This window comes from Callorhinus ursinus, unplaced genomic scaffold (assembly GCF_003265705.2).
Source record: "Callorhinus ursinus isolate GAN/ISIS: 27379988/994484 unplaced genomic scaffold, GSC_fseal_2.0 scaffold5, whole genome shotgun sequence".
Taxonomy (NCBI): domain Eukaryota; kingdom Metazoa; phylum Chordata; class Mammalia; order Carnivora; family Otariidae; genus Callorhinus; species Callorhinus ursinus.
The window spans coordinates 13,642,858-13,656,560 of NW_027397067.1; the positions used below are offsets into that span (position 1 = coordinate 13,642,858).

The window sequence follows — 13,703 nt, forward strand, 5'->3', positions numbered from 1 at the left end:
TCATTAGGAAATCTAAAAGAAGCAAGGTATTTGCTGCATTACATAGCATCTAAGCAGAAACAAAGAAAACTAAAGATTTCTTTAATAAAATGTGGAAGATGTTTAGGTCCATCAGAATCGTGTAAAATTCACATAGCTCAAAATGTATTCAATTCTTCCTGAAAATCTTTTAAAGACCTTCTAAAAATACGGAATAGCATTCATAAAGAAGCAACGGTCCGAACCCTCCCCTACATCAGTGCTGTTTGTACAGACCCGGATCACGCCACTGCCAGAGTGCTTATGCAAGGCTGTATGATCTTGTTCTGCACAACTGTTACAATATTAAATCTTTAATGTCTGATTCATCTCTCCAGATCAAGAAGTATAAATTCTACTTCGTCGGCCATTTATCTCGTAATTAGTGACATAAGAATAAAATGGTAAAAACGGTTCCCTCCCTGGGAGTTATTCAGATGGAACACAAAGTTAAAACATTAAAACTCCCTAATCTTAAAATTAAAATACAAATCACAAAACCCTGCAAGTCACAGTCATAATGTTTTACCAAAAAACAATATGCCAAGCACTTGAACACAAAAGAATATTACAAGTTAATAAAGAAAAACATGCACTTCTCCCATGCCCCTGTCCCTAAAGGACATAAATATTGATATATGAGCAAGAAAAACCCCAAAGATATAAAAAATAAGGCTCTAATAATAAGCTGTTAGCCTACATATGATGGTGGACAGGTACAGTGATTTTTAAAGAATTAAAATACCAAAACACAGGAACCCAGATTATAAATCTAAGTTTTCATTTCATTGAAAACTACAAGTGTGCTCACACTGGCTTTTACTATGCTCTAAGACAAAATGTCACCAGAGCTTCTGAAGAAATGAAATCAATCAGTGAAGAATTCAGCTTTTTTTCAATAGTAATTAAAAAATTCAAACTAAGAAAGCTTTTAGGTTAGACAATAACAAGTTTAGATGTAAGTTTATATGTAGTATAATATCATGATATCATTATATGTTTTTAGTTTAAAGACTGTTACAAAAGTTTTGATAACACAAAAAAGGAAATAACTTAAAATTATAGGCTTGAGGCAAGAAATTCTTTAATGACGTCTTGATAAAACTACTACTGGCCAAAGGTGCAGCCCAAATCAAAAAGCAATTGTCAGCATTAGTAACTGCATTAAAGTATCTAGAAAATGTCATGCAATTTCAAGCATCAAACTTGATTCACTCAAGGCTAATTTGAAAAACAGAAAATACCTTTAGCCTTAGTTTTTCTCTTGGCTACCCCACCAGGTCCTTCTGTTGGTATTTACAAGATGAAAATAGGTTATAAACAAAAAATACTAAGGGATTTAAAAACCAAGTATTTTTTTAAAAAATAATACAATAAATATCTATAGTTAAAATCAATGCCTCTATTAAACAAATTAAGTTAAACTCACCATTTTAAAAACACACACCTTTGACACATAAATATCTATCATTTAGATGTCATTTTGAAACCTTACTTTCACTATAACAAAAAATGCACTGCAATCAGCTTACTGAGTCAGTCAACTTCATGACTTGCCATAGACCTGAAAGAATCATGGGCTTTAGAAAAACCTAATTACAACTGGAAATAGCATTTCCCACTCAGCTGTACCTGCATCACCAGTGGCCGCCTGCTCGGCACAGATGACCCATTACAAGCACCGCACATGAAAAGGATCGGGGGACTTCACTCCCCTACTCAATCGTCATTGCCATCCAAAGAAAGGATAGCATATTTTGATAGAATTTTAATCTCTACTGTTTGAAAGACCATTGCTTTTTTCCTCCATGGTCTCAAACTTTCTTTATAAAAAGAAATTGTACAAACAAGTAAGAATGACACCATCATGTAGGTATATGTTAATTTTTTTACCCTTCATCCAAAAACATTGCAATAGCTTTCTATTTCTTGTCTTGGCAAATAAAAGTTCTGACAATGGGTTTAACCTCTAACACACGTCAATACCCTATACCTCGCAATACACTCTCATTCTAGCCACGCTGTATTTGGCTTCCCAGTCAACCGATGTTCTCAGTTCTATCTCCTGATCACATAAATGCTATTTTATACTCATGTATCAGCAAACTTTCCAAGGTGGCATTCCAAGTTGCCAACCCACTTCCTAGGCTCTTAAGAGTGGGAGGTGTGGTGATTACTGGTAACCTCCTGTGGGGGCAGCACCATCTGTCACTCAGCAACAAATGACTACCGTTGTACAAGAAAGCTCCCAAGCAGGACCCACTCTGTGTTTTTCAAAACCCTAATCACACCTCCACTTTCAGCATGAGGTGTTTTCACTCCTGTTATATTAGTCAAATCATCCCCCATTCCTAAATTCCTTTCTCTTTCTCTCTCCATCGCAATTTGTTTCCATCACATGAGACAGTCCATTTGAGAATGGCAACTTATTTTGGTTGAAAATACCATTACCATCAGATGGTAGCTATACGTGTCGTGAGCATAGCACAACATGTAGAGTTGTCGAAACACCATGTTGTACATGTGAAACTAATGGAATATTGTGTGTCAACTACACTTCAAAAAAAAGAAATATCACCATCATTATTCTGGAAAAAAGTATTAGTGTATGTCTTACTATTGACTCCATTTAAAAAAGAACTGTGAATTAACTGTTTCATACGGCTATGTATACCTGTCCAATTACTTATACACATACAGAATCATAACTTGTGGGTGTGTGTGACAAATCATTTTTCACAGATAAAACTTGAATCTTTCCTAAACTCTATTAAAAATAGCATGCCACCTTATAATACTGAATGCCATCTTGGACCACTCCCCATTAAAGTTTATTTTAGAATCAAATATCAAACTTATTCTTGTAATACCAACTTTTAAATACATGGGCATTATCCAATGTGCAAAAGAAATGAACATAAAACATTAAAATGCATGTTTAATGTTGTTCATGTCCCTCTCCTGACTCCTGCATGTTCTCTCAACACATGCCCAGATTTTCCTGTTAAAAAGCAGAGTGCTAAGAATCATAATCAGACTACCCAACCACCAAAGCCCACTGTTATGATAGAGTCAAAAGAGCTATATTGATGAAAAGGCTAGAGTTGGGACGCCTGAGTGGCTCAGTGGATTAAGCGTCTGCCTTCGGCTCAGGTCATGATCCCAGGGTCCTGGGATGGAGCCCCGCATCAGCAGGGAGCCTGCTTCTCCCTCTCCCTCTGCCTGCCAGTCCCCCTGCTTGTGCTCTCTCTCTCTCTGACAAATAAGTAAAATCTTTAAAAAAAAAAAAAAAGGAAAGAAGAGAAAAGGCTAGAGTTAACTTTGACATCAATAAAATATTAGATTAGCATTTGCTTAGTGAAACAGGAAAAAATAATGAGTGCTTTATTTAAAACTTTTCCAGGGATCTGGGCACAAATCCTTAAAGTGAGACATACAATGTGCAATGCACTGTACAAAATTCCAAAGCATCAGCTTTAGCTAAAGTTGATGAACTTAAAGAATACAGTCAATAAGCTTTCAATGTTTTTGACATAATAAAGACAGAGTTAATATTTAAACCACAATGATCACATCCAGCCTCAGAAAGAAACGGTAGAGACAGGAGAGAAGGCACCAAGCATAGGACCAAGAAAAGAGGAAGTTAACAGAGGAGCCCCTACATAACAAGAAACGAGAGGAGAGTCAAGAAATACAGTATTCCTCAAGTCAAAAGTGCAGTTTTAGGAAGGAAGGCAGGAACCAAGGTTCAGGATGAGGACATTACTGAGTTGTTAGTTATTAAATGTCCCATAAGGTTCCTCAGGTTACAGTTTTATAAGCAGTGGAAGAGGTGGTAACATTACAATGAGACAACATAGGTGGGTAAACGGTGACCAAAAACCCAGGGTGCTGATGGGGACCCCCTGACTGCCTTCTTAGGAGAGAACTGCTCATACGTGGAATTTCTCACGGTTTCCGGGGGTGGGGGGCAGAAAGGAGTAAGGGTTTGCACGATCTCACTGTGTCTGCATGTTTGATGGCTAGAGGAAACAAAAGGCATGTCTACAGGGAACAGGAACAGAGCTAGCAAGAGAGAGAAATTATGACGCCAGAAGATGCAGGGGGAGATGCAGGCAAGGACTTAACTTTGGAAACCAGAAGATGCAACATCTGCGAGAATGATCAATGAGAGGAAACAATGAAGAAAACTCTGAGAATAAAGAAATGCTATAAAGTGTAGAGAGAGGAAGACAATGAAACTGAAGCCAAAGATGACTACCTTGGTAAAGCTGAAAGCAAAATCATCTTCCCAGCAGAATAAAGTGACCCTGGAAGATGGAAGAGCATGGGAAAGGTTCTGAATACCTACTAAAAGAATAACTCTGTCACCACAGTGAGCACCTTACACAGGCTCCGTTCAGGTAAATTAAGAAGAGATCTTTTTCCATAAACGATGTGAAACCCAGTGGTGGAGGAGTTAGTGGTGATGCAGGACTGGTGACAGCATATAGAGAAAAATTTTAAAAAACAACAACAAAAAAAACCCCCTCTGGGGACATTAGAGAAGTGGCCCCAGAGAAAAACACCAGGCAAGTATGCAAGACTTTGCTTTTATATAATTGTATATTAATTCCTAATTATAGACAGAATTAAACTTGTAACTATGGTTGATGTGGACTCCCTTTACTGTCAAAAATCAACAAGCATGCCCTATTTTTCTCCTTTTCTCTCTCTACTACCATAGTCAATGCCCAGGGGCAAAAAAAAAGGGGGGGGGAGTTTATCAAGCAGTAAAAATTCATGACAATATTCATGACAATATAATGTAACTCCTTAAAAATAGTTTCCAAGTAGTATATAGAAATTGTATCAATCAGAGCCTGAAAAGGAAGCATTTTGGTATTCTGTAATTCTTTGGGACGAAAGTTGTTTTTGTTGCTACAAATACATTCCAACTGAAGGCAGTCATCAAAAAAGCATCTGGAAGTGGTTGCAGCCAAAGAGAATGGCAAAGAAGTAACCACCATGTTCTTTACTTCCTTTTGCCGTATGGTTACTCTGACGGTTTTAAGGTGATTACTGTTAATAGCTCTGTTAACTTTTTGAGAATTTTTTAACAGACATTTAAAAAAACAGGTCTTATGTTCTGCCCTTAAAACATGAGTTGCCTAAAAGTAATTAATGTTATTCTGGCAACTGCCTCAGAGCCACTATCCCACACAGATTTTCAAAATGAAATATTCTGTATCAAAATAAAAATGCTGAATAATTAAGCCAATGGTTGGACCTGTGGTTCGACCAAATGCAACAGACATAATTTTAGAAGACTGGCTCCATTACAGAAACCCAAGTGGCTACTACAGGTTTTCAGAGAGTTGGCCAGAGACTTGGTCGGCTGGGTATCACTTTGTACTTGGGTCACTTTCGTCACTCCCACAGTCCCTGGTGAGACTTGTTGAGTCACCTTGAGCTTCAGTTTCTCATCTTCCTCCTTTCCATACTGAAACATCACAATTTATTTCAACACTGACTACAGATGGCAAAAAATAAATAAAACAAAGTGAAAAGGTCCCAAATGCCTAAGTAACGGTTCTCTGCTCTAAAACTCATGTTTGGGGGCACCTGGGCGGCTCAGTCGTTAAGCGTCTGCCTTCGGCTCAGGTCATGACCCCAGGGTCCTGGGATAGAGGAAAAAAAAATTTTTTTTAAATAAATAAATAAATAAAATTCATGTTTTAAGGGCAGAACATAAGACCTGTTTTTTTAAATTTCTGTTAAAAAATTCTCAAAAAGTTAACAGTGCTATTAACAGTAATCACCTTAAAAACCATCAGAGTAACCATACGGCAAAAGGAAGTAAAGAATTGCTCTAGAATGGAAGTCTAGTTTGGCTAAAACGCATGCCAGTGCACTACACCAATTTCCTTTTTATTTTTAAATAGATGGTGTAACAGTATTATCACATTTTTGAAAAAAGAAAGCTACAAACCTTCCAAAGCAACCTTCCAAAGCTCAATGACAAGAGGGGAAGGGAAGATTAGAACATAAGAGAATGGAATGACTCAAAGTTTAGGAAGGGACTGCATCCAGAGACTGGAAGTTTGCATGAAGAAGCACACTCAAATACGAACAAAAAAAAAGACACCGGTAAGCTCACGGGAAGACATCAGTTAGCACAGGTCAGTTTCCCATTTGAAATTCAAAATGTCGTTTCTCTTGAAAAAAAAAAAAAGTCCAATCATTTTTTTCACCATTTAAGTTGGTTTAAAAAAAAAAAAACCCTCAGTGTTTTATTAGACAATGGGTAACTTCTGAGGTTATCACTCATCAAGACTAATTACCCCAGCAAATATTTAATAAATGCCCTATGTTGGGCTCAGCTTTGAAGCCTAAGACCTGGTTCCTAACTTCCAGGACCTCACAGTAATACTCCCATGTATTACTTGGTTATAGAAATATCAACAAATATCAGAAGCAGAGAATGTGGCACACAATTCTATCAATCAACTTGGGATAATAAAGTCTGAGTCAGTGAATTTCATGAAAATGCTCCAAATACGCACTGTAACCAAAGAAAATTCCACAGCCCAAATCACAGAAAACTACTTATAGACCAGGACCTTATTTAGAGAGGATACAGCTATCAATCACCAAAAGGTGTATCTACGAAGGGATCGATCCAATTAAGAATACCTGCCTATGCCTACAGCTACTTTTGAGAAATCTCCCAAGCTTTTTCAGGGTACACAGAAAACATTCTTATTCAGTCTAGCTAACTATAAATAAAAATAAACCAGAACTCAAGCAGGAAAGTTTTCTTACATGTCTGGATACAGCTCTATGAGACAGGCCGGTTAAGTTCCTAGAAGAAAGAATCGAGTACAAGATAAAAAGGCAGGATCACTCAGCATTCCATTATGCCCGAGGCATCTGGGCGATTCTCCCAGGCAGCAAGCTGGTGGCAAGACCTCAGGGATTCGATATGACCAGCACCCAGAAGATGGTTCTCCCACTGACTGACACCCCACCAGTCATGTCCCGGAGACAATCGGGGCTGAAAGGAGCTACAGTGCAGAAAAGAAATCCCCAGAGGGCGACTTCCTCGTTTTTGAGCCAAACTTCAGAGAACCCAACTGGACAAATGGCAGTGCGTCTAAAGAAACAAGCAGGCCAGCTCTGAGGAGACAAGACTACATCTGAATACGGAGCTCACGCTGCCAAGTTCCTCTGGGTATTTGAAGTTAGAACAGCAGAGTAAATGTGATACAACTCAAAATCCGTTTAACTACAAATAAATATTCAAATGTACAGAATACAATTTTGCCTTTTTAATAAGCGTAGAAGGCATAAAGCTAGGGAAATATTTATACTATGAAACAGAAAATTATACAATAAATCCTTAGAAAGATTAAAAATTATAACAAGATAAAATAAATAAAATTTAAGCAAAGTAATTTTGATCAGCTTCAAAATACTCTACACTAGTTTTGCAAACAACTTGATTTTTTTCTCACCAAAACAAGCCTTAGCCACAAGTTGAAGGAAGTCACAGAAGTCAGGGGTTCACCAGCTCCCTACCTTTTACCTTCGTCAGAGACGTTTCAACAGGGCTGACTAAAGGGGGTATTAGATAAATAGAAAATGATCTCCTCACATCCTTATTTTTCACTTACAAAAATAAAGCATAATTAATTTCTGTACATAAAACGTGCATTAGTATCATTATCATGACAAAAAAAGAGCCTGAAGAGAAATTAATGATTGCAAACGCTTTAACACACAAATTTAATCCATTTACTTCTCGAACGGATCACACATCTTCCAGAGTTAGTAGTCATGAAGCACGGAAAAATTAGACTGCTTTAAAAAATACATCTCAGACACTTGGCTACATGAATTTTGTTGAGAGCGAGGCCCAAGATTGTTTTTCATTTAAACCTAATGAAAGTTGATATTTCACAGTACTCCAACTCAAAGTGGAAGACGTAGTCAATATGGACAAAGACGGCATAAACTTTCAAAAAGCACATTATTAAAATTATACTTAATGTGTTCCAGGATATTAACATTTCAAAATCAGAAGCTTTTCACTGTCAGAAACATGAACAGAATGAAACATATTCCCTGATTAATTAGGGAAATACTACTAGAGTTTTACTAGCCATGTAAGCTTTAGGAGATCAACTGTCCGATGTATACAATGTGTGCAGCCATATGCAAAAGTAGCTTTAAAATAATGCTTTTTAAGATGAGCAAATTGCACAGTTTCTTCGGACACATGTAAATGGTGGGTAAAGGGGGAAGTTTCCTGTGTTCTGATTTGATACTTTTAACTTTCTGGCTATGGCTAAGTTGTGATACCTACTTATAAATAGCTGGATAGCCTAGGATCCTGATTTCCAGCAGAGAAACTAAATTTGTCATGTTCCCCTCTGAAAAAAATGGGTGACTTCTCCACTTACTGAAAGCAATTTGGTTACATATGAAAACATAGGGAATGAATATTCGAAAAGGAGAAATTACTAGAGTTAAATAAATAAAATGTTAAAAAATAGAAACATTTGAATTTTAAGCTCTATGAGGAATCAAAGCCAAGTTAAGTTTCATAGAAGGTCGAACAGATTTAAGAACACGAAACACCACTCCCTAAAAGGGTAACAGAAACCAGAGGTCCTAATCACTTTCAAGTGGTAAGGAAACAGATGAAATCTCATTTTATGAATGCATGTTATAAACAGCTAATACAATTCCTTTTGCTATTACTGAAGCAAACTCATTTTAAATGAACTGATTCAAAAATGTTTTTAAGGTCTTCTAATGGCAAAAAAAAATGTATTTTCCTGAAAAGAATTATCACTTTAGTAAATTTAATTTATACATCTAAAAATCATATTCTACCTCTAAGCGAAAGGTGAAAGCCACTTAATAAGAAAATACAGGAAAAAATGGAAAAAGACTGATTTAGGATGAATAATTTTAATATGTACAGCATTATTTAAGATACATATTCACATTTTCCCTCTTGTGTAATATCCCTGCTTAAAAAAAATACAAATTACTTTCTCTGGATGTATATTTGGAAATAAAATTAAAAATAAATTTTGCTTTCATACAGAAATATTCAGACCTACTACTATCTGAATACAATAATTTCACTACCCTAAGGCAAAAACATGGGGTTGTTTTCAAATTATTTTAAAAGCACCATTAATACAGAATCTTACACTGAAATTTGTATTAACCTATCTGACAAATCAGTTAACCTAAACAAATTACAATAAAAAATATCAGCGTGTTAAAGAACCATCACTTTACACACCAGTCATGTTAAAGATCAACAAAGAATCATTTAATTTATGAATCATGCTGGAAACATTTTTATAATCAAGTCCATTATAATCATCTCAATTAATAGTGTGTTAGAAAGACAAGCATCAAGGGTTAATCACAAAACAATGTGCTGTGAAGTTTCTAAATTCAGTTCAGTGAATACAACATAAATTGAAACAAAACGATACAGAAACCAATTATACCACCAAGAACATCATTCTCAATGCATTTTGCAGACTACTACAAGAACGAGGAGTGCCCCTTTCTTCATTAGAAGTGGGGAAGCCGAGCAACGGACTAGCTAGGAGCTGGACTGGGGAGAAAGATCACATGTTGCCTTGTACTGCTGGATCATAGCTGCCCCACTGCTCGTGAAGCCCTGGGTGAGCAAAGGAAAGAAACAGGACACTGCTTCGGGTTTTCATAAGCCAATGACTTCAGTCCCTGAATCAAAGTCACTGGTTATGTAAATCCAAAATGACACAAGTCTTGCCCTGAACCCCTTCGTTCTGTGACGTACCATCAACACCATCTGCGGTTTCGCTTTCTTCTTCTTCTTCTTCTAGCATTTCAAAGGGAGTCATTATATCATAGAGAAATGAGAGGAAACCATAAAACCAATCTGAACTTTCCTCTGCTAAAATATTAAGGACTTCCTCAAGAGAATCAATATTTTCATTACTGCCATCTTTGGTCAGGCCTACATAAGAATAAAGGAAGAGAGAAAGAGAAAATAAGGAGAGCAGTTAGGTGGAAAAAAGAAGTTGAGGAAGAGTGATCTCAAAAAGGATGTGCATCATGGTCACAGAAGTTAACAGAAAAGATACTTCGGAAAACAAAGAAACTGATAAAGATGCACACCTTACAATCAACTCTCAATCATGTACTACAGGAAAGGCACAATTTGACCAATCCTCAACCATTCCTACCAGCCCCTAACTAGGTTTGCCTTTCTCTCATTAGAGAATCTAGAGCCCCAAACACAAAACTGTGTTAGCCAAAATCGACTGATTAATGTCAATGGGAAGAACGAACAAAAGTAATAGAGGGTAAAAAGACAGATCCTTCTGACAGCCTCCACATTTGCTGATTTACCAACCAGATATTATCGAGAGTTGATTATACAAGCATTTACATGTATCAATAAATATTCATTGAAGAAAATAAAAAGGTTCATTTCCTCACACTTTTCCCCTTCGGACCTAGAGTTTACTTAAGAAACTCTGGGGTTAATATGACTAGCAAGATTACTGTTTATAGCATCCACAGATGAACATAATTTATTCAAATTATATCAGATAATCAAATGTTCACATTACCAAATGTTAGCTTTACAGTGCTCTGGCTACTTACTCATGGTCCTATAATTCTGACCAATAATAAGAGTCAGCTATTAATAATAATTCACTCTGCTAACCAATATTAAATTTGATCAAGGCCCCAGCCAGTCATTTGCAACAGGAATATTTGAAGTCCTCTTCCCATAAGCCCCAGAAATTAGCTTCTACTGTAAAGACCCGTGACTCCTGTTGTTTAAGTATTAGTCCCAAAACAGGCCATCACGATGGAAAAGAGAACAAAGTATATATTGGTTTTATCCTTTTTTTTTTTCCTGTTTAGAACTGGTTTTGGGTAAGAAATCTCTCTCAGCCCAGTAAATACCAAAATCCACCAATACTGCCACACCCTATAAAAGAAGACCCGTAATTCTGAAAGAGAAAAAACACAGGATAGACAGTTCTGGCTATAAGAAATGTGAACATCCATGACTCGAGAGCTTTTCCGATGCTAACCACCCTCATTCAGTAGGTTGGGCTTTGGCAGCTCAACATTTCTCCACGTAAACATAACAGCCAGGAATCAAGATGGGCAGGGAAGGTAGAACAGCAAGACAGCTAGCATAAATATTAAAGTGTACAGTGTATTTTCCCCACTTCATTGCCCAGAAGAACTACATCATATCATTGTTCATAGGTGGAGGTCAGGGGGAGAAAACAAACTGCAGTTAGTATTTTTGGTATTTCAATTACTTGTTGACACAACTAGAATATTTTTTCACTGAATCTAACAGTTGACAAGTGCTATGAACAGAGGAGATCTGTATTCCCGCTGAAATCTCTGTGGGAATAACACTGTTTCTTCTTCCTGCCTTTAAACACTATAGCTGTATATTTCTAATAAACATGTTTATTTTTCTCCATTTTCAAGTATTAGTACTTGGAAGTATCAAATATAAAATATAAAACTTTACCAGCCTTCAGTACGACAAGCTGACGTATTCAACAAATATGCAAAAGTACCTGAACAAACTATAGACCCAACTATGCAACAACCTTCCTGTGGTTCTTTAGACAAAAATATTACTCCAAAGAGAAAAAGGAAATATTCTGGGTATATTAATTCCTTAGCCTCTAAGAGCAGGCCCGAACCCAAGGGCAGGGTGTGAGCACCTCTGAGTGGGCAAGATCTAGTTCACTTATGCGTCTGTCCAGTCTACAAATGCTTATCAAGGCTCTAGGAATTGCTGACTGGCCTCCCCTATGTTCTCCAGCCATACCAGATATGGAGCCAGCGAGGTGCTAGTCACGGACAAAAGGACAATCATGCAATCCTTAGGTGGCGTTACTCTGAAGGGATGTTACTCTTAGCAAGTGGTCCTTGGACCACCTTCCTGTTGATTTTATTCGGGAAACAAGTTTCCAAAGAATACAATTTCCAGCAATGTAGTTTTCAATAATCCAAGCCGACATCAAGGATAATTTATTCCAAGTAATTTGGCCACAAAAGTAGGAAGAAGCTATGTAAACTGGGAAAGGCTTAGAACATTTTCGAAGTATATCATAAGGGCCATGGCCAGAAACAATGAAATAAAACTAATGATGGCTGTTCAGAATATCTTGATTTACTCACACATATTTCATTCTCTCTTTGTATTTCGCAAGAAAAACCAAATCTTAAAATGTGCAATGTAAATATGGAAGTGTACACTTCCTCAAATGGATGATTTAGATTATGCAAATTTAAGAATGTAGAAAGAAATACTTATGAAAGAAATGCCAAACCTATGAAAGCTGAGCATATTTCAACTGTTATTACAAGCTCTCCCCTAATCTCTAGCTTCCTACCTGCATCTGCCCTTTGGTTTCCTGGTGCCTTAACCCAAACCCTCACCCCTGAGCTGCCTCTCCAACGAGAGTACACCCAGGAAGCCTGGCTTCTTTTTGGGTACACACTCACTGAATTTGCTCCCCCATAACCTCTCCCTGAAGATACAGAGCCCATTAATGTCTCTGTACCCCAAGAATCTCACCAGGCTCTTTGCAACCACCTGCCAGTTAAGAGAGGCACAACTAAACTACAATAATCTCACAAAACTAAAAAAGACCTTTAGTCATAGAATTCAATTCCAGTCAAGCTTGTATTTCAGGCAGAAAATTCAATCACTATAGAAATAAGGTCAGAGGACGTAAGTGAGCCTGACAGCTCACATTTGGTTTGTTTTGGCTAACTGCAAAGCCATAAGCTAATGATGAATTAGTACCTTTACATGGTAAAATCCTTTATTTTAGCTTTTGTGCATTTAATAGTCAAATTACCAAAATGAACTCTGAGATTCACCAAATTTGGTTCTACCTCCAAATATATAATTCTTGTAAAAGGAACAAGTTATGATTTGCCCATACCAAATAAATGTCTACTGCAAATGGCAATGTTTTAAGTTTCAATTAATTAGCCTCTTAATGTTTGCTTAAAAACCTTACAGGAAATAAACTCTTGCAATCTAAAATACTAAAAATCAAGTTATTAATGTAAGTTTGCTATAGAAATCAGTGTGCTCTATAGAAGAAATAACATTTTAATTTTTAATAGTTGATATTTCCTATCTGACAGACCACATTGTTGATTTTATTTTTTTTCACATAGCTGATTTTAAGCCAAAAAAAACCCCAACAAAATATAGCAGATGAGAAGTAATATTATTTCTAAAAATAAGGAAACATGGCCCACAGGAAATTATCTTTAAAATGATAACTATTCAGAATCCATCATTTAAAGTAAAGTAATACAATGGAGTAATAAACCATTTATAGGCAAGCAAATTAGCATCATTGTGATAGGTTAAATTCTATACATTTTACTTCTTTTGCATGTCTAGGATTATAGTCTTCTGAGGATTTACTATATCCATAGAAAAATTTAGATTTAAACTTACTATAGCCATAAAAAATTAGAAAAAATGTAATGACAAAATTATATAGAAAATTCCATTAAGGTTAAGAGAGGAAAAAAATTTCATTGAGAGTAAACTTCCACTGTTAAGTAGCAAATATAATTCCCATTGAGAAGTATATGAAAACATAAACTAAGGTCAA

At 36.4% G+C, this 13,703-nt stretch overlaps 1 protein-coding gene across 9 annotated transcripts in view; it reads right to left on the reverse strand.

Annotated features, from left to right (window-relative positions):
• Positions 1 to 13,703, reverse strand: part of ASPH (aspartate beta-hydroxylase) — a 212,813-nt gene that overhangs the window by 158,502 nt on the left and 40,608 nt on the right. For 3 of the 9 annotated variants that reach the window (XM_073892806.1, XM_073892807.1, XM_073892809.1), the window contains one exon: positions 1,263 to 1,304. The exons of 5 other annotated variants lie outside the window; for them this stretch is intronic. In XM_073892806.1, the coding sequence (XP_073748907.1) occupies positions 1,263 to 1,304 (42 nt within the window). Of the gene's footprint in view, positions 1 to 1,262; positions 1,305 to 9,327; positions 10,031 to 13,703 lie in introns of those variants that run through there. One more of the 9 variants, XM_073892808.1, reaches the window with a different exon arrangement.